The following is a 22,567-nucleotide window of genomic DNA, read 5'->3' on the forward strand; positions in this document are numbered from 1 at the left end:
TGAAGCCCATAGACAGAAGTTCCCTCTCTCATTTTGTCTCTGGGGTTGATAGCCAGATGTTGTGTAGCACAAAGGGAGCAATATGTCCTCTTGTGAATACAGACACTGTCATACTGGACTAGGCTAGATCATACTGGATGAGGACTGAAAAGAAAGGGTCTGGATGATGAACTAGAACTGGAAGAAGATTAGAGGCAAATTGGCCCAGAAGATGTATTCTATTATATTGTACTAGACAGAGATAATCTTAGACTGGAGTGGGATGGACCAGACTGTTCTCAAATAGCTCTTGTAGAGCAGAGGGATTGATCTGTTCCTACAGAGCACACAAAGCACCGAGATATCAGATAAATGTCTCCTAGTTCTGTCTTCATGTTCTGGATGCCAACCTTCATTCGATCTGGTTCAGCAATCAGAAACTTTCCTGTTCCCAGTCGTCTCGTCAGTGCATTTTCTCAGTTCGCTGCTCTGGAGTGTCTCCTTGTTGTAGCGTGTCATTATATGCGATATTGTCATCCACACCTGCAACTCACTAGATTGAACTAATTGCACCAGCTGTGTCCCTCACTCACACTTGTATCATCAGGAATGTCTCTGTAATGGGACGCAGATGAGTACAAGATGGATAACAAACATCAGATTTAAAGGGACTGTTTGTAACTTCTTACACGTATAAATCACCCGGGTCGGTGTCCCATGCGTGTTCGCGTATGCGCGCTCGCGCGTGGCTACGCTGTTCAGACAAGTCTCCAACACAAACTATACGGAGGCACCAAAACCGCAAAGTTCTATCTAGTGAAGCCCATCTTGCAAAACAGTGTTGGCCGCGGTCGGAGACCGTAGCTTTGGTCACCAGGGCCGGAGTCTCTGCTGTATTCTGCTCCTCTGCCTGCCTGCCTTCACTCAGCTCGCTCCACCTCACATGCATGCGCGCACACTACACACTGCAGAAGAGTTAGTTTAGCTCTTACAATATCTAGTGAATGTACAGTTGGTTTTCAGGTTACCTGTTTCATATACTACTGTCACGATATAGCGACCGTTTTATAAAAATAACTTTTTTTAAATCATATTTGCTCCAATCTCGCCTACTTCAGTTTTAAGTACGGAAGTTACGTGACGAATAAATCAACGTTGACTTCTGGTTTCACACGGGATACAAACACCGGGTGTCCTGGGCGAAAGTCCGGCGTTTTCTGACCCACCCATCCATCTCGACTTCCTCCCTGTCGCTCTTTATACTTCCTGGTTCACAATTACATGGATTACATACAAATTGATTTTGTGGGATTTATACAAATTACAGTGCATTACTTTTCATAGGTATAGCTACAAATGGTGTATGAGAACAACCTGAGCATTAAATGGTGTTGAATTGAGCAATGGAGCATATTATTATCGATTAATTCAACTTTTATTTGTAGAAGTAATACGGTGTTATTTCCTCTTCTCAAAGTTACATAGTCTTGCTTTAAAAGGTATGAAAATAGCACAGGACAGACTGCACTTTGTATTGTGTGCTTCTGAGCAGGTGTACACAGGTAGGTGTAATCCATGACATCAAAAGTGCACATGCAAAGTGTTTTTTATTTACTTATACATCCCCCATTTCTCACATTTAAATGCAGTCACATCCATAGCAAGTGACCTAAATAACAAAAAGGCATAACACAAAAACATACCAAAGTACCAAAAAAGCATCCACTTCACTGTAGCAGTGTAAAGGCAGAGATCTTACTCTTCACAGACCGAACAATCACAGTTGTGGTCCTGATAAGCTTTCAACAATAACTCCTCTAATTTGAATGAGGTCAACCTGCTTAGTCAAAGCTGTTCAATTCTGAAAATTTGCCTGATTTATTGAATACCTCTGGTGAGGAGAGCAAGTTAGAAACTGCTGTAAAAACTGCTAGATTTTGCTTTTAATCCAGTAACTTTAAATTTAGAAAATGTCATCAAATATCCTGGCTTTAAATGTTAATGGGGTACCTTTAAACACACAACTTAGGTGGCAATGTAATCGTTGACTGTTGTGCCCCAAGAGATTCCATCTTTTGCTGCTTTGTTGAAATTGCACTCCTGTAAGATTGTGCTGCAGTAGGCGTTTAACCGAAGTATTCAGTACTTTGCATATGTGTCTTTATCTGTGTCCTTGTGTTTGCCTGCACATGTGGTCTTGCTTGAATTAGTTTGAGTCTCTCTCAGGCTGAGAGTCGACATATTAAGCTGGACAATCCTGCCTCCATTCTCAAGGTAGTACACGGGTAAACAGAGATAGCTGCACCATGTCAGGGCTGTGATAAGGACTCGGGACATGTGTTATTGTTGCTGTCCCAGTGTTTCCCACAGGATTCTGTAGCTTGCTTGCTTCCCCGGAATAAAATGTTGTATATTTTAAAGTTAAATGCATCAATCTGTTGCACTTTGAGAGCAAAATTAAGATGCTAGATCTGTGGAGAACGTTGTGCTCTATAAGACGATTTAATCCTAAACACATTGGTTGCGTAGATATGAATGGTCGATGACACGGCGAAAAAGTCACACCCCACAAAGCATGGTAAACGAGACGGGGTCTGTGTTTCAAGATGGGTCGGGTGGGTTGCCGACATTGCCCCGTCCTTCCCCGCAGGGAGAGATTGCACGCCGAGCACTAAGTGCACCGGTGCACAGCGCTTCAGTGTGTGTGTACGAGAGATTGTAACGCAGTCATGCGTACCTTTTGTTTTTTAATGAGATAGAGTACGAGACAGAAAATGACAGAATGAGAGCTGGTAGAGTTGGAAACATGACAGTAGAGCTGCTCTGCACGTGTGAGATATGAGCGTCTACAGCTGCCACTCCCATAGCTGCCTCTTTTTCACTTTCTCACCGCTCGCTTTCTCTCTCTCCCAGCCGCCCACCTCCTGTCCCCTGCTCGCTCTCTCCAATCTTATTTCCTGTCTGCCTGTCTTCTATCTAAGCCTGCTCTGTGTCAGTGTATCAGACTAATTCAATCTCCAGTACACAGGCACTCCAATGTAATGACCCATGACATTCAATTAATGCTTCCCCCCCTTTTCTTGGTAGGTTAGGTCAGCAGTAATTTTCTCTGCATGTGTGTTTGTCTGGTGTGTGAATCCCTGAGTGGGTGTAGGTATAATTTGAAAAAGCTTCACAGTCAGTGTAACTTTAATTTATATCATCACATGCTGTGTTTGCAGAAATAGCAGTTTTCCCACGTCGATTGTTGTGTGTTTGACATTTTACAATGTTGAGTATTTGGTTGATTCCCAAAATACCCTTAAAAAAACCCAACTACATTACTTTGGCTGAGTTTTCCACGCTGATGACATATGAAAAACCCTGGCTGTCAGTATGAGCTTATTTACTATACTCTCATTATTCCAGTCTTCCGGGCTTCACATTACCGATGTCGTCGCCTCTCGACCAGCTGTCACGCTTATTGGATTGGTGTTGAGTGATTGCTGCACGTCCTTTAAGGGGTTATTATGTGCGTGTGTGAGACTGTTCAAAAACAGTGACTCAACCAGACACACACGTAAACCTACATACTGTGAGCACACGCACATAAGCAAACGCTGACAAAGAGAGTGACTAAATCGGTGCTGACACACGCAAACACAGTTTTGGACACACATACCCGTGGCTTCCTTTTAGCCTTGTGTAGCCAATAGCAAATACTGTCAATTTGGATTACCGTAGCCTTTGTGAGCTTTTAGCTCATCGTCATTATGACTGTAATCCAGCGTGGATTGTGCATCAACAGGGGCTTCCAATATTTAATCGCTAGCCTAACCTGGATAATCTAGTTACTGTGCTGCAATGACATTGTCTACACTTACAAACTTATGCATTTGCAGTGGATGTTTATAGACTGATATTATGGCTCATCATTTATGGTAATCATCTATATTACCCTGCTGAAGCTCACCAAATACAACATGATTCCTCTGTTGCTCTGAGCTGAGGCCTTTCATTAGTCACACAAGCATTAAGAGTGACTTTAATTAAAAGAGGAAACATTAAAAATCCTGCACTGTGGAGAAGGCCAGGTCAGGCTGTTCTCATACACCGTTCGTAGCTATACCTATGAAAAGTAATGCATTGTAATTCGTATACATCCCACAAAGTCAACTCATATGTAATCCGAGAAATCGTGAACTAGGAAGTATAAATCTCCGCGTATAGGGAGGAGGTCAAGGTGGATGGATGAGGCAAAAACACCGGACTTTCGCCCAGGAGACCGGCGTTTGTACCGCGCGTGAAACCAGAAGTCAATGTTGATTTATTCGTCACGTAACTTCCGTTCTTAAGTTACACCACTTCCAGAGTTATTTTAACCCAAACCATGATCTTATTTAAACCTAACTAGGTTGTTTTGTTACCGCCACGTAACTTCCGTACTTAAGTTACGCCATTTATGGAGTTATTTAAACCCAAATCACGACTTTTCCTAAACCTAACTGAGTAGTTTTGTTGTCTAAACCTAACCAAGTTGTTTCCTGTATGCATTGCATGCTGACTATATTCATTTAACGTGCGGAAATTGACACGTGTCACGTATTGCTGGACATTTGTAGGAAAACGCACGAAAAATGAGGAATAACTTTTCGTGAGATATCATAAAACCCAGTTCTGTCAAGTCACTGATTGTTACTGTGGTATTTTTTTCACAGCATTATCTTTTCTGTCACTTGTGCCCTCCTCAGTTCCTTCTGTCATACTCATCTGCCAAACTGAAGCTTTCATTCTTCATCTTTCTCCACATATTCCCCACCCTATCTCTATTCTTTTCTTCCTGTCTCTTCTTTCCCACTCTACCTCTGTCTCTGTTTCGGTAATGATCTAATTAAGGAGGGTTTTGTTGCCTGCCCACTGTGTATAATTGCCAGTGGGGTCTGCCTGTACTTCACTCGGCGATTACGAGCAGCATTCTTCTGCCCCCAAAACGGCTAATTAAGCCTTAAGGACAGCAAGCCGATCGTAGTCGCATTAAGCATCAGGAGGAGTCGGGAATGCCTGTGCTCTTCTCGCTCCTGGGACGCACAGAAGTAGTGGATTGAAGAACGGTTGCCATGGTAGCAGTCACATGGCGTCAGATCCTGTGCAGAGGCTGTCAGTCAGTCGATCTGTGCGTCTCTCTCTATGTGTGTGCGTGCATATCTGTTCATCTGTAACAGAGACAACATTTCTGCTCCAGGTCACCAGCTCTCTTCATTATTAAGGCTCAATCTATGAAGATGGTATAGCTTCCTGTTTAGGCTCCGGGGGTGGATTGGCTGTCATTTTGATTGATTGCATTTCCAACTCATTTAATGCTTGCCTTGCAATATGTCCCCACACGGCAAAACACACAGTTTACCCTATGGCCAGGACTATGCACTTGCTCCAAACTTCTGTATATCAGCTAAATACTGTGGTGTACAACCACACAAGCATATCTAAATATGCTGCAATGGATGTCTTATTGCATGTTTACTATTATAATCAATTACAGTCACATGCAATAGAGTGTGGGTGACTTTTAGAAATACCAGTCAATACAGTGTCAGTTGAAAATCTGATTATAACTGAGCTGCCACAGAGAAAAGACCATCTGGTTTGTTGAGCGTCGTTATGCATTTGACAATTTTTTCAGTATCACAAACTTATTGTAGAAAGATACAATGTGGAGGTGTGTGTTCCCTTTCTTTTGAGACATCAAAGCAGCCATTTCAAATGGGAAAGCTGCCACTTCAGAGACAGCGTTTCCATATTCCCGCTAGACTTTTATCTGCTTTGAGTGTAAGAATTGTATCAAAATAGGAAAGGAAAGGACAGAGGAAACACCATTAAAGCAAACCTGCACTGTTGCATTATTACAACTATTTGCATTAAAATACAACATCAGTTGTAAGATCTGCAGTGACTTGTAACCCGGGGGCATAATAGAATAAAACGCATGACAGTCTTGTGTAAAAAAACAACACCATCTGTACTACCTGCTCCAATACATACAATATACTGCATAATACTGTGGTAGACCACCTACTAAAAATAATGAAAATGTTGAAGTTTGAACTCCAGCTTCAGGCGCTTGTTGTGCGCTATGTCTCCTACATTTTCTCCAGTGACACAAATTTGCATGGAAATTGCATGAATACTATGTGCCTATTTGCTAAATAGCCTTAAAGTTGATATTTGCCCGTAAGGGCTCAAGTGTTCATTTAATATAGATTTGAGCTGTGCAGCTCACTCTTTTATTATTAGTATTGGATATTTTATTAGGAAGCTTTACATAAGCCCTTAAAAGTTTTGACTCCCCTTGCTGAATTGTTTTCCATCTCACTTAGCTCTTCTCTTCAGTAAGCTCATTGTAAAAAAAAAGGGCAAGTGGCTCCGGTTTCTTGGCTTCTCCAAGTGGAACAAATGATGCACAGTGGCACCAAATGGAACGTGTTCCCTTCTGTGGGCCTGTCAAGGGTCGTGTTGACTTTAAATGGCTTCTAAAAGTCTGGCTCAGCAAGGCAAATTAAAGTTAAGGGCCACCATGGCGCTGCCTTTCCCCTCACTGTACTAGTCATATTTGCTGTTGCTTGGTGTAACTTCATAACGTTGTCTTCAGTAAAGTAGCTGAGACTGCATAATAATTAACTGCATATTTACCTTTTTAGTACATTGAAAGTCATAGCTGCATATGAGCCAAATAATTGAAATGCCTTTCCTCACTCTAGTATAACCATCTGGACTGTTAGCACTGTTATACTGCCCTGCTGTATACTGAACAATTCGTCAGTTATCAGGCCATTAAATAGGCGTTATCAGTCCCTATAAGCACCATATATGTGGGTCATGAGGGGCCTACTACGCCTACTAAGTTGTAAAAGTGAAAGTGAAACTTAAAAGCAACCCATTCTAACATGTTGTAAAACTGAATGAAATGTCACGTTTTGAACACAAACAAAAAGGCTTCTTTATGTTTAGGCAAAAAAAAAACATAAATAACTACGAACATAAAGACAACTACACATTGTTGGTTACACAAGGGGATGCAAACTCAGGTCTCCTGGGTGAAAACCCTGTGTTTTGTGTCCCGTCCATTGTCCCCGACCTCCACCCCTTATGGACTTTCATGCTATCTATACTACAGCGTCTGACTTGCGCTTCTTCTCCTGTCATAATTACTACAGTCGCTAGAGGTCGCTTTTGTGGTCTTTTATACCTTCTTTCTGGGATCAAAATACTGTTGCAAATGGCTTACATGTTATATATATATTTTTTTTGCCTTACATAACTTATTGAATATCTTATCTCAGAGAGACAAATATTTGTTATTACAATTATAAATATTTGTAATAAGTGATTCTTGGAGAACAAATAACTTCAATGTAGGAAACCTTCAGGCTGTTTCAGGCTGCACATTTTCTGGAACCTTATCCACAAGGTCCAGACGCTGTTTTCCTTTCTTTCATTTGATTTCACAGATCTGTCATTCGCCTGTAAAAATTAGACACTGCAGAATTCAGTTCTGTTCAGACGACAATGATGGATAATATTTCAGTTTCTCACACAGCTCTCTCACTTCTGTTTTATCCAGGAAGCAAACACAAGTCGATGACTGAGAACTCCGCCTCCCATGATGGACAAGAAAAGTGGTGAGTGCCACTAAGCCTGCATTTAAACAAACAATCCCCTTGCTTCTAACTTGTTGTGCCATAAATCAGATTTTTCTTCTTTTTCTACAATAGTAAATCGGTCATGTAGAACACACATTATCTGACAAAAAGGGTTAAACATTTAACTTCCTGTTCCTCTATGTGGCCAAAAGTAATAAAGGGTTTATTTCCTTCAGGTGATAACCGTTTCCAGTATTCATAAATTGACACAGCATGAGCAGCATGTCGCATGCTGATTAGTTTGTTTTGGCGCATTCGCTGCATGATAATTACTTCCCAGTAAGTGATATGGTTTTACATAATGGAGCACCATGTGTGCAGCACACTACCTGTCTGTACAAGTGGGTGAAAAGGAATAATAATGTAGATGATAATCTGTGATTTGGTTCATGATCATTTGATCAAGCAATTGCACATATAAATACATTTTAGTTGTATAATTTGAGCTATTATCATTGTTATTATGTGCAATAGTGGGAGGAGAAGCATTGATTGATTGATTGATTCATTGATCGATTTTCATGTTAATTCCTAACAGCCAACGGCTTTCAGACCAAAGCCAGTGAGGGTGGTGTTCAGAGGAAGCAGCTGCCCTACTCAGTGGAAACTCCCTATGGCTTCCATCTGGACCTGGACTTCCTCAAGTATGTTGACGACATTGAAAAAGGCAATACCATCAAAAGGGTCCACATTCAGCGTAGGGTCAAGGGCCCACCCAAATTCAGCACTCTGCCCAGAAATTTCAGCCTTCCTGGGCATGGGGCCAGGCCTGCCCCTAAGGAAAAGGACAGCACATGGTCTGGAACATCCACCCTGGGTCCCAAGCCTAAATCGCGGGTGACAGAGGTCCAACAGATCTTCGACTTCAGGGCAAGTGAAGGGGGAACTTCCACCCAGAGCAGGGGGACAACCAGTCAGGGAGCTGGCTACGTTTCAGCAAAGCCCAGAGATGAAGTAGGAGCTGTGGCCCGGGATGTTGAAGAGAAAACTGGAGGGATTCAAAGCCGTCCGAACCTGCTCCGAGCATCAAGCATGCCCATCACCCTACCACAGCGGAAAGGTTCTGATTCAAGCAGTCCAGACCGTGTTGTGGTGACACCAGAGAGTGGCTCGACGGAGAACGTGTTCCGTGCCTCACCGGACATAACAGAGAGACGGTGTGTTCCTCAGGATCGGACAGGGCTGCACCAGCAGATCACAGTGGCACTGAAGCGGGTCAGAGAGCTGGAAGAGCAGGTGAAAACCATCCCAGAACTCAAGGCTCAGATCTGCTCACTGAGGGAGGAGAGGGAGAAGCTACTGCGTCAGCTCCAAGCCCAGCTCCAAGCCCAGGCCCAAGCCCAGGCCCAAGCCCAAGCCCAAGCCCAAGCCCAAGCCCAAGCCCAAGCCCAAGCCCAAGCCCAAGCTTCCACATCATCCTCTACAATAGCACCGAATTCTGATTCTGGGACACGCACTCAGCAACAAGGACAGAGACCTTCAGAAGGGCTCAACTTAGCTCTGATGACTCAACCCCTGGGCGGTTTAGACGCTTCAGAGCATGTGCCAACAAAGCTGGTAACAGGGAAAGGGAAACAAGGTGTTACAGAGAAAAGTAAAAAAGAGAGGGAGATAAATCAGGAATCTTTGAAGAGTTCCTCAGCACATGGAGAAATGGGTGGGTTGTCAGAGCAAGAAACCCAGCCGTTAGAAAAATCAGACAAACAAAAAGAGACATTAGAGAGTCCACTGGAGCATGCAGTGCAAAAGCTATCACGGGACAATGCAGGACAGGAATTAACATCACTTAGGGTGGCTATAAAAGACTCAGAGACTAGCAGTATTCAAGACGGTGATGCAGCAAAAGGAGTCAAACTTGAGGACCAAGAAAGTATGCAAAGTTTGCAGGAGAAGCTAATGATACTGGAGGCTAAACTTACTCAGGCTAGCCAAGACCTGGAGAGAACTAATAGTCGTTTGAAAGAACAAATGGATGAGAACAAGGTAAAAGAAGAGAAGATACTACAACTGAGTGATGGAGTGAGAGTGGAGGTGTGTTCTCCAGAAGTACAGAGCAGGCCAAGAAGAGAGAGTATTGACACAGGAACAGAGACAGAGAAAGTTGATTTTGCCAACCAAGAGACAGAGACAGAATCACCTGGTACAGTAGATCAGGGAACAGATACAGATAGGATCTGTATTGAAGTGTTTGTACCCTCACCAATGGCTGGAAGTATAGATCAAGGAACAGAGACTCATGAATTTGACACACATGAACAGGTGACCGAGGTGGAGGCAGAAGCAGCTGCTGTGAGCCCACCAAGACCCAGAGCCAACAGTATGGAACGGGGCACAGTAACCGAGAGGATCCCCACTCAGGATCAGACCACCGAGACGCCCGTAGCAGAAAGGGTAAACCAAGTCACAGAGACAGAGGGCGAGACGGCAACAGACCATCCACAGAGGCCGAGGGCCAGCAGTGTAGACCGTGAGACAGAGACGGAGAGAGTGAACACTGTGGACAGGGTGACAGAGACAGTGGAGGCACAGAGGACAGACCAGCAGACTGAGACAGAGGTAGAAAGACGACAGGATAACAATCCAGCCAGAGCTGCAGAATCAGAGATTCAAGTGAGAGAAAGTGCAGGCAATGACAGAGTAGAAGATGTAGGCGCTGTGGCCAGTCAAAGAGTGGAAGATAAGGAAGCAAATGAAAGAATTCAAATAGATAGTGGAGACAGTGAAAGTGTGGTCATGAAAGTTGTAACAGAGAGTTCAATTACAGTTCTAGAAAGCAGAGTTGAACAAACTGTAGTTTCAGATATTGTAAGTCAGGATGAAGGGCGCACCAGTCCAGTTGTTACAGCAGAAGAAAGTACAGAATCTAAGATTGAAGCAGAACAGAAAGACTCAGAAACAAAAGAAATTGAACCCCCAAAGAGCGAAGTAACGGAAACGCAGCAGATTGCACTGGAGACTGTAGAGAAGAAACAAACAGCAGAGGGTGTGATTGTAAGGGCAACAATCAAAGAAACGGTGGTCACTGACACGGTTGTAGCAGCAGCAGCAGAGAGTGCAGCTGTGAAGACAGTAGTTCCTGTACGACCCCAGAGAGGCCGGAAGCCCTCAGCAGAGCAGGCACAGCCAGTACCTCCTCAGCTTCAGGCTGCACCTGTGCGTCCTCGTAGGGGATCCAGTGAAACTCAAGCCAAGCAGCCCCAGCCCCAGACAAAAACCCAGCCCAAGGTGCACGTACAGGATCCACCTCAACCTGAGGCCGAAATCCCAACACAGCTCTCTGAACCACAGGTAAAACAAACCCCATCTCCATCTCAGGATCAGGACCCCATCCTAGCAAAGAAGCCTCCTGGGGAGTCTAGTGAGAAACAACCTAAATCACAACCTCAGACTGAGACTCAGGGCCCGCCTCCGGGCTCCAGTGAAGTACAAACCCGTCCCAAATCAATTCAAGCACAGTCTAAAACCACTGCAACTCGACGGGACTCCAAAGAGCATAAAGCATCACAGAGGGGATCCGGTGTATCGCAACCTCCTAATCGTGGATCAGGAGAAGCCCAGACCCGCCCAACTCGCCAGGGGTCATGTGACGCCCAACCTCAGTCTCAGGGCTCTCGTAGAAGTTCCAGTGAGACTCAACCCCCTAACAAAGATGCGAGCGTGACAAAATCACTGCGCAGAGGCTCCAGCGAAACAGCCCAACGTCGTGGTTCAACTGAAACCGGTCGGGATGCTGGCGAGGCCCAGCCTCCTCGCAGAGGCTCCGGTGAGTCACCAACATCGCCTGCGGCTTTGGGCCAAGTCGTAACCCGGATAACGGGGCTTCTGGGCGAGCAGTGGGCACAGCTGGGGAGCAGCTCTGGAACTCAACAGACGGCCAGCCAGCAGGAAAGCCCCAGCACACAGAAACAGACGGCAGGGAAAAGAGCAGAGGCAGGGAAAAGAGCAGAGGCAGGGAAAGGAGCCTCGGCCAAGCCTGCAGGGAAGGCAGTCCCTGCAGCAGCAACAGGGAAACCAGCAGGGAAGCCTGGTCCATCCAAAATGAGCTCCATTCAAAGTCAACTGGTCAGCTCCCTCAGTGTCCTCTCTGCCTTCTACTCCCCAGCCCAGAAAGCAGCTGCTGCCAGCAAACAGCAAGATCAAGGTAGGCCTGTGGTTCATTTAGTATCCCACAGTTTTTTACTGTATACACATCTGTCATATACAGTACCTGCTTACATATTTGTAATGGACACAATGAGCTGAATCCATTCCAAACTCATATTCACTGAAATGATCCATCACAGCTCCCTCTCTCCATGCCACTTAATTACAAAATGTTCCTTCTGATCTCTGCCAAGAAGCCTTGTGATTAATGTGTACATGTACACCTCAGTATCCTTGATTATTTATTTCCCATGCTTACTTCTCTCCCCTGAACAAAAAGGTCTAAAGCAGCAGAAAAACATTGCGTGAATGGTTTGACAGGTTTCTGTGGTGTCACTTGTGTAACGCTTTTTAGAAGTCCAGGTAGAAAGCTTATTCCTTCATACCAGCATACTTCTCAGCTGATGTAAGACACATACTATTACTATCAAACTGACAACAAGGTGGTGTTGTCATGCTTCTTAGCGACTGTAGTTTGTTTTTCACTACAACCTGAAACCACACCAGTCAGTCCTATTCTATTATCAATTAAAAAATAATTAATACTGATGTGCCATCAAATCATGTCTTTTGGAGCTTCTATCAATATTACTATTTCGACACAATGATTATTGTGTACTGGACTAATTAGACATGCAGTACTGGGGTTGGGGTAGGAGTGAAGGGTATTGCTTGACATCTTTACTTACTTACTTTACTTCCTTGGATTTGGACACTGTCACTGTGTTTGTTTGTCGATTCTAAATCGGAAATCGATTGAAATTAGCTTCCGATCTCGAGCATCGAAATCAAAAGCAGGATCGACATTTTTTTTTTCACCGACATTCTCATTTACAAAACAAAACATCGGTTCCGAACACTCTTCTGGTTAAAAGTCCTGTGTTTGTTGGACACATCCGTCTCCCCTCCCACACGTCATAAGCGGTCTTTCTCACTTTTTACTTTATGTCACTAGCTCTGAGCGTAGCATATTCACACGGATTCATTTACATTGCAATCAGTAGGTGAAAATGACACCCCTAAAGCAAGAACGGCGTTCTTATTGCAAGCTTTTGCCTTGTGAATTATTGTGTCATTCCCACACTTGTTCATGTCCCCGGCTGAACTGTGACAGTGTGATTAGATATTAGTTTGACTCTGCAGTTTAAGTAGAAAAAGTCAGGAAAAAAGGATCCCATTTCCCTTGTCTGAAATATAATACCGGTTTCTCTTCTAGGTACTTAATTATCTGATACTTTGCCAGTAGTCTAATGACTCTGAGTGATATGAACAGTGATTTAGAGTCACATCTACCCACTAATACTCTCCCAGTTATTCTCAGTGGTCTACCTGAAAGGGAAATGTCTCCCTTGCCTTCTAGTTCATAGTTAAGTTATTTCTGTCTGGTGTGTTTCCCTTTTTGGATGCGATTGATCTTCTTCTGAAGCTTCTATAACATTGCAGAGGACAGGATTTAACTCAACTGGCCCCACCTCTATTTTATAATTTTTTAAAATCAGTTTGCACAACCTGTTTCTCTATAGTTTATTTTATACAATGCAGGTATAAGATATGCATGTAATAGCCCTCTTTTATATTTATACATGCTTTGAATTGCAGTAACATTAGTGTAACAGTGGAAGATAAAGTAATAGTATTATCTTTGGAAAAACTGCATTAAAATATATTATATTATATTAGGTCATCTATGATGGCAGCACATTTGTATTGTCTATATGTAATACATACGGTGTTTCAAAGATACAGTATGTATTGGCTGTCATACAGGGTGGGTCAACGTATCCTCATACAACGACTCGTATGATATCTAACAAAAAGTTACTCCTCATTTTTTGTGCATTTTCCTACGAATGTTGACATATGACACGTGTCAATTTCCGCTCGTTACATGCATACAGTCTTTTCAAAATAAACTTCTGTCTTCACAGGAAACAACTTGGTTAGGTTAAGGAAAAGATTGACTTGGTTAGGTTAAGGAAAAGATTGACTTGGTTAGGATTAGGCAACAAAACAACTTGGTTAGGATTAGGCAACAAAAAAACTTGGTTAGGATTAGGCAACAAAACAGCTTGGTTTGATTTAGGAAAAGATTGTGGTTTGGGTTAAAATAACTCTGAAAGTGGTGTAACTTAAGTAAGGAAGTTTTGTGACAAATAAATCAACATCGACTTCTGATTTCACATGGGGGGGGGGCTTTATACTTCCTGGTTCACGATTACGTGGATTACATACAAATTGATTTCATGGGGTATATACGAGACCATGAGAGTAGCGGTTGGTTGGACTCACATATATATTGTATATCAAGTATGTAATTCTTGCTTCACATAGTATGGACAAACACACATCTGCACTCATGTGCACAAATATGCGTACAAACACTTACTTACAGTACACAGTCAAATGGACACTCAAGCACAAACCCTCACACACATCAAACTGACGATGCCTTCCTCCCCTCCCTTGATGTCTCACTGTTCTGTTTCTGGCCCAGCAGCTGAAACACAGAATCACTCTGCTATCACACACATATTTTATGTTCAGAGTTCATTTTAAGTTCAGTGTTGGGAGTACAGTACAGACCAGAGTGGTTTTAAGTGATTTGTGTGTGCATGCGCATGCCTAGATACTGTACAGTATGTGCTCTCTCAAGAGTTTCCCCGTGTCTTTGTGGTTGCTCTCCACATCTCTGACATCTGAGATTCCCAGCCCGACTCCTTACAGTTACATCAGTGTTTTACTTCCACAAATATTTGAAACAGAAACCTCTACTTTTGCATTGAGATCTCTCACTCATCCCCATCATCAGAGACTCGAGTTGAGCTTTAGAGATTTATATGGATGAGTGAAATATCTCTGACACAGTGAGGGAAGGTTAAATTACACTATTGGTTTATTTATTAGAAGATGGTGGATGTATTTAAATGCTGAATAAGTTCTAAGCTTCTCCTCTCCCTGCTGCTATCTCCTGAGAAATACTGGATCTAAAAGCTTTGTAGGTGGTGGTCGCTGGGATCTTTTCAGCTGGTGGTTTCTGGCTCAAAGCCACATCCTTATGTCCCTGCATAAAACATAACAGAGCCTCTGCACCATGTCTCGCTGTCAGGCACAACTAAGACAGCCATGCCGGGCTTAGAGCCAAGGGGAGTCAGCAAAGGAGCCCATGCAGCATCAATTATAGGGCTGTTACATATATAAAGAGGACTGACAATGTCAAGGTTGTATGTTGTCAATACGGCCTATAATGTTGACCTATGTACATCACCCTGGAAATACTCTGGGGAGTTCCTGAACATTTGTAGAGCCAAAATAACTGCAATTGTCAATTGACCTGATGAAGTTCTTCAGGGTTTAATTGTCAACAATTTCTTACTTTCATAATCCTTAATGAGCTCACATTAACACTTTTTTGTCAGGCACTTCTACTAAGAAAAGTTATTTTTCTCAACAATGTGTGTTCACTCACATTGGTTTTATTGTTGTCTTTGTATGATATATAGATGAGGCCCTAGCTTCCCTTTGCTCTGCCAACATGGATTCCACACTACTGTACTCGATGAGCTATATTTAGTTGTAATTGCATCCAGGTTCCTCAACATCATCCAGGCTTGAAATGTTACATTTTACACACACTGCTTGTTTCAGTGTTTCAGACATACTGTATACACTTTGCACGAAGAAATACAGCCAACATGTGCAAACCATTATTGTCTGTGGTATCATGAGCTACCAAAATCAGTTTGATGTATTGCTTTTACTCAGCCTTTAGACGTATAACTTACTTAAACGCAGTTACTTAGTTGTTTTGATTGTTTTTTTGCTGGATACACATAGTGGAGAAAAACAGACTGCTTCCTCAGAATTTTTTCTTCGATGTTTAAAAGATAAAGATTTCATTTTGATTTAAAGGTACAGTTTGTAGGATTTGGCAGCATCTAGTGGCGTGGTTGCAGATTGCAACCAACTGAGTACCCCTCTGCTCACTCCTCTCTTTCCAAGACTACGGTAATGTGAGTCACCGAGTGCAGAACTGTGGTAACGCCATTCACCTCGCTCAGAGGCCATCCTTACCAGAATAACACTACTACACGGAGCAACGGAAGTCAGATGGCGGCTGGCGGTACCACAGTTTTGCAATCTGCGGCTCACGTTACCGCAGTTTCACAGTTTTGGAGAACTACGATGGCCTTCAGGTAACGTGAAAACTTGAAGGTCTCTCTCTAGAGCCAGTGTTTGGTGGAAACATGGCGGACTACGTGAAGAGGACCTGCTCCCTATGTACTGTAGAAATGAAGGGCTCATTCTAAGCTAACGAAAATACAACAATTCTTAGATTGATTATACACTAATGAAAACATAGTTATGAATATTATATTACATTTCTGCTAATAGATCCTCCGAAGTGATACACATTGGCCTTTTGAGGAAACGTTATGTATGACTCTCTGAGTAGTTCCATTTACAAAAATGTATGTGTATGTGGGTAGACATGTAGACATGTTTTTCTAGAGGTTATTAAATTACAGAGCTTTCCATTACAGTAACTGTTATACAGATACATGTAGGTGACAAAGTCCACTGGAGGTTGAACATGTTCAAAATCTCCCATAAGTGTGTATTGAGTTTACAAAGGATCTGGTAACTGCAAAGATCATACATATTTCCTCTCTCTACTCTTTCATTCACTTTTTTCTCAAATTTGTCACCAGTCTGCTCATTCGCTCACCGACAGCAAGTATAGTTGAATTGAGTGTCAAATCATTCATCTAGCAATAGCTCAAGGTGTAATGACGCAGTTTTATAGTTGCGTTAACAAAAGGGGTGGCAGATCTTAAATGCTCATAGGAGCTACTGACAAACAACCTACTGTGTTTTGTGTTTACGTACGAGTTCATGTAGGGAATAATACAGAATAGAAATTGTCTAGTATTTTCTATACACAAAACACACAAACACCCACTCAAATTCCACAAAGGCCTAATGAATTTTTCCCACTCTCCCTTTTCTTTTCTTTCTCTCGTTCGCCCTCTTTTTCTCTCTCTGTCCTCCTCTTCACCAGGTCTCAAATCTATTATGAAGAAAAATGGTGTTGCTGACAAGCAAGGGAGCAAGGGAGCCAAGAAAAACCTGAAGTTTGTTGGGGTGAATGGAGGGTAAAATCTTCTTTTTAATCAGCGTCCAATCTCTCTATGTGATTCATATCTTTGTGTGGGCTGCAGTGTGTTTTTGTGCATTTATATTTGTGTGTCCATGAATGTTTTGTTACTTTTTTTCCTCTGCAGAAGAACTAACATCTGGGCATCCTTTGTGGACATTATTGCACAATAACTGAATGCTATGTTCTATTCTATCCTGATTTAATTTAAGAAATTCTTCAAAAACAGGGATTACATGTCTTCAATTTCCAGAGTTTTCAGGTTTAGTGTGTTACATTTTGCAAAGTGGCTTCAGTCGGATTAGCCAGTTAGCCAGAAAATAACTCCAGGTAATCCTTAGAGGTAGAGTATGTCAAATGATTTGGATGGATTTGGTCTTATAGAAAAAAACAAAAACATAATACAGTATGATAAAAGTAAAGTATAAACTTAATCTAAAAATAGTTTTTGAATGTTCATCATGATCAATTTTAGCCAGGTAAATATGCGTTCATCCTTACACTTTGGTAATCCACAAGCAGCAGTAACAATATTCTCAGTCCTAAAATCCGAAAATTAGTACAAACTAAATTGTAAGTTTGACCACAGCGTCTGTGAACTAAGTCCAGCTGTGCTTCCCACAGCTGCTTCTTGCTGTTAGTCGTCGAGGCTGACTTGAAGACACACTGCCCTGAATTTGACCTCGCTGCTGCTACAGGGAGTGTGAATGTGAGTGCGTATGAATATGTGTTGTACACTATGTGATGTGTGCGCATATTTTTGTCAGTATTGATGATACCTCAGTGCTTTGTGCAAGTGTGCTTACATCAGCGTTTGCTGAGGCTGGATGCAGTGTGAGAGTGTGTGTGCGTATGTGTGTGTACGTGTGCTTGTAAACGCTGATGAATTTTAAGTAAGCAGATGGTTGTGGTTGGAAGAACAAAGGTGCGTCTCAAAGCAGGGAGATTATTCCCTCCAGCTGATGTGATTATAGTTAGCTGTCTGGTGTTACAGTTATAACATAAAGTACCTGTATACAAGCACACACACACACGCACACACACACACAGGCACTGTTCAGACCTGGTATTAACATGCGTCTTGGTTGATTCGATCACAAGTGGACAGCTCTAAGTACGTCTGCTCACACCTGGCATTAGAACGCGTCTCCACATGCGTCTTGAGTGACAACTTGTGATCGGATCTCACTTCCCCGCTCTTTAATAAACATGTGCGTCCACTTGTGATCGGATCACAAACAAACAAACATTCCCTGGATGCTAACCTTAACCATAACTGCTACATGTGTGATCATAACCCTTAGCCTAAACGTCTCAGCAAAACCAAAAACCAAGTCTAGTGCTAAAATAAAAATTGGTTGTCGGGACCACATTTTGTCTCCAGATGGGAAGTGGGTCCCCACAATGTAACCTTTGTCCTCACAATAACACACAAAAGAATGTGAAGAGACACTTTTGTAGACAAACAAACATGCACAGCTACAGAGCTACACACATGCACACATTCATAGTAATGACCTCAGTTGTGCACACGGCCCTTGACAATGATACACTTCTCTCTTCAGCCAAGATATCGTAGATTTTTTTTTTTAAACGTGTGCTTGGTCTCATTTCGCGTGAAATTACAAAGATGGCAAAGCTAATCTAATGAGTCACAAGAAGAATAAAATGTTTATTAATAGCACCATGCACACATCTAATGACACATTTGTTTCTATTATTCCTCATTACTGGTTTTCGAAAGTCGTGTCTACAGCGTCCCGGTGGTGTTACCTCCTGCATATCAAGGAAACGGCTGCCGTTAGGAGATCTGTTTTATTCCTATTTTCCTGTTCTTACATTCATGAGCTTCACTGTTTTATGACCTGCTCGCCTTTGCTATTATTTGTCAGAGCTGCGGTGAAGTCTATTCCTTCCTCCCTGTTTTAGTAATGATCTGCAACCATTCTCCACAGCAAATAGTGAATTATCATTCGTGGTATTGTAAGGATCTGCTCCTTATAAAAATATTAACAAGTTATATAAGATGGTCCACATCTAGTTTGTCTTTTCTGACTTTTTAAACTCCTGTTCTTGTCAATAAATATCTCTCCATGTCTATGTTACAGATGCTATTTATAATGAGACAAACATGTCAGACAACAATATTTTCTCGGACTATCTTTAGTCTCCTGCCCACACCAGGAAGTGGGCTGCTGTTTGCATTTCTTCTCCTGGGATGGTCTAACCTATCTTTGCTCTCCCTTGAGCTTCTCTGGAATCCGGGGAATGCTGCGGCCCCTGAACGCCTCTTGTGGTGTGGTGTCTCTGTGTGTGCATATCTACAAATACGCATGAATCAGTGGCATTGAATATAAGACTTATCTGATCATTGGCGTCACAGAGGTTCCTTCATGATACACACCAGTGATCAAACACACACACACACACACCAGCTCTAAATATGTCATCAGCCTTTCCTCACTGAACAAGGTTGGGTTTTGTCCAAGCTTGTATATACGAGTGTGCAAACATACCTATGGATTTACGTGTGTATGTTTAACCGTGTGAAGGATGTTTTGGATATGTGGGCCAAGGCTGCATTAGACAAGCATCTTTTTCATGTCACGCTTGAGGTCTGGAAGGTAATGATCTGTTAGTATTTATCTAGCCTTGGCTTGTGTTGACTCAACTGCTTTCATATTTGTTTTTACTTGCATAGTAGGGCTGCACAATTAATCAAATATTAATCGCGAGCAAGATTTTGACTTCTCACAATTAAATGAACATGATCGCCTGAGATGTTGACGTTTAAAATGCGTGCAACCTTGCCAGTTCCGTAGACTTAGTGCTCGCTGCGCCCTCTCTCCCTGTAGGGAGGGATGGGGCTCCCGGTGCAATGTTCAACCGGGCGGAGCCCATCTCGTTAATTATACTTTGTGGCTGTGACTTTTGACGTCGTGTCATCACCATTTACATCTATACAACCAATGGGTTTATGATTAAATTGTTTACTAGAGAAAAGTTCTTTATGGATCTAGACTTTTAACTTAGCTCTCAAAGTCCACCAGATTGATGCATTTAACTTTCAATTTAAATTGAATCCAGAAACTGTTTTAAGGCCCTAGTGAGGACAACAGTCTCTGTTTACCAAACTGACAAAGGCCACCGCAGCAACAGAGGCTTCGTTTAGTGGCGCATATCCTAACGAAACACAAAAAGCCATTTGCCTACGGCGAGATTGTAATAGAGGCGATGACTGTGGTGGCTGAAACGTTATTAACGGACCATAAAAGGAAGACAGAAATGATGTCTGCTATTGGCGATGTACAACGTGGTGCTATGAGTAGCTCTCGGCCATGTTCATTTTGTCAAATTAGCTCTCAGAGGTAAAAAAGGTTGGATGCCCCTGGGCTAGAGTATGCAAAAGCTTTATTCTAGATGGCATAATGTGGATGATGTTGGTGTCAATGCTCTGAAACTTGTTTGTGTCCACTCCCAGCTATGAGTCCACATCCAGTGAAGAGTCCAGTGGAGATGAGAAGTCGAAGGTGGAGGTGGAGGTAGAGGTGGAGGAGGAAGACAGCTCAGAACCAGAGGTAGAGAAGGAAAAGGAGACGGAGCCTCAGCCGGCAGAGAAGCCTGAAGAGGGATCAGAGACCAAGCAGAAGGATGAAGAGGTCTCAGCCGAGGGAGGAGGTGATGTGGCTGCAGAGAAGGAGGCTGAACGAGGCCTGCTGGATCCAGAAGGCAGCCTGGAAGACCAGGCTGAAGGGTGAGACGGCTTCATTTATAGTTGTGTGTCAGGGGTTAGGTGGCGCTGTAGCTGTGGAGCACGGACAGCTTTCTGATGCTGGCACAGATGTTGTTGATAGTGAAGAATACGTAAGGCAGGTTTAAAAGAGGCTCAGGCATCTTCTATTTTTCAGGAACACAAAGCCATCTGAACTGCAACTCCCCCTCTGCTCACTGTGATCCACGCTCTCCATCACAGTGAATGAAACAAAATAAACACAGCAAGAATAGCTTCATATTCAGTGATGAAACAACTTCCCACTGTAGCTCATATCATGAAGTGAATGAAAGAATGTAAACACAGTTAATGCAAGGAATATAAAGCAATTAAAGCACAACACAGCCATAGAGAGCGTGACGTATGATGTCGGGTAAGCACAAGCGAGTGCTTTGTCTTATGTCCAGCTACAGCCTACATAATCAGACAGGTGCTGAATGACGCTCTAAAATACAGTGGGCCTCACACACACACACTGAAATCCAATTAAAACATACCTACTCACACTTTTGTACATCCCTGCTTACCTCTTACTATCTTGCACAGACTCACTGCCACACTCACACACCGTTAGCCTCTGTTTCATACACATACACACTAAATGCACACCTGTTTCCACGTACACTTTAATGTACAGTAAGCTTCACACAAGCACACACAACTAAACCCTGAAGTGCCAGTGGTCTGGGACAAAAAGCAAATAACCAGCAGCGTTTGATCACTTATCTGTCTCAGGGATGTGGACAGGGTTGAGGGCCCCGGGGCCAGACACCAGATGGGGCCCCTGGGAGAAGGCAGGACTTATATTAACTCATCACTCAGCACCTGTCTGATCAGTCCTATGTGTGTGTGTGCTGGTACATATAGCATGTGTGTGTTATTGCTAGAGTACAGTACACAGTGAGAGTGTGATCCACTCAGACTTACGCTTCATTTCCATATAGCTCTGTATGCGAGTCAACCAGAAGTTCATTCATTCATATTGGAACCTCCGTCATCTCTGATGTGTTTGTGAAACTCCTCCTTATGTTTTTGTTTTGGGTGTGTAATTTGCCTCGAGTATGTTGAAAAAATGTAACTTTTGCGGCAGATTATGGACGGACCATATGCACTGTGTTCCACAGGAAGTTAGCATGTTGAATTATCAAATGAATAACTGATTGATGAAAGTTACACAGCTCTATTTATAATTTTTTTTTCTAAGTGAAAAGTTCAACGGCATATTTAGCAGTTTTGTGAACTATTTTGTTTAAAGACGTATGAACCATTAAAGACTATGTTACACAGCAGGCATGCTACCAATGTAAATTATTACCAGTTACCAATGTAAATATGTGAAACTTTTCACTTCGAAAAAATTTATAAATATGACGTGTCTAGGGCTGACCCAAATGCTTCGAAGCTTTGACCGTTACCATGGTATTCGAACTCCAAATCACTATTCGAATGCTTCGTTTTTTTGTTTATATATAAGTATGAAATAATGATGTATAAATCTCAAAATAGCCCATGAAATAAAGAATAAATCCCAACGAAGCTTCGAAGCCACAAAAAATGGTATCCAGGACAGCCCTAGATTAGTAGAGACAGTAACATATAGATATATAAAAACACTTGTTATATCTATGTTGTAACTTCTCTCCCATATCTTCTACCTTCTATCCACTACCGTAAAGAGATGCTAGATGATTTCCTTACGTTGAATACAAGGGTGCGTACTCTGTATACGGATTTATGGACACAAAACAAAACTGTGTGTAAACGAGGCGTTAGTGCTGCTTGAGATGTACAGTTTGCATGATAGACGAGCCGTTTGAGCACATGGTGGATATTATTGGACAG

General features: G+C 42.6%; 1 protein-coding gene across 1 annotated transcript in view; it reads left to right on the forward strand.

Moving 5' to 3' along the window:
• kank4 (KN motif and ankyrin repeat domains 4) overlaps window positions 1-22,567 on the forward strand; it is an 87,212-nt gene that overhangs the window by 56,762 nt on the left and 7,883 nt on the right. The window contains exons 2-5 of the mRNA XM_037769939.1: window positions 7,577-7,634; window positions 8,194-11,796; window positions 16,858-16,951; window positions 20,435-20,707. Coding sequence (XP_037625867.1) covers window positions 7,616-7,634; window positions 8,194-11,796; window positions 16,858-16,951; window positions 20,435-20,707 — 3,989 coding nt within the window. The 5' untranslated portion in view covers window positions 7,577-7,615. The remainder of the gene's footprint in view (window positions 1-7,576; window positions 7,635-8,193; window positions 11,797-16,857; window positions 16,952-20,434; window positions 20,708-22,567) is intronic.

This window comes from Sebastes umbrosus, chromosome 5 (genome assembly GCF_015220745.1).
Source record: "Sebastes umbrosus isolate fSebUmb1 chromosome 5, fSebUmb1.pri, whole genome shotgun sequence".
NCBI classification, from domain to species: domain Eukaryota; kingdom Metazoa; phylum Chordata; class Actinopteri; order Perciformes; family Sebastidae; genus Sebastes; species Sebastes umbrosus.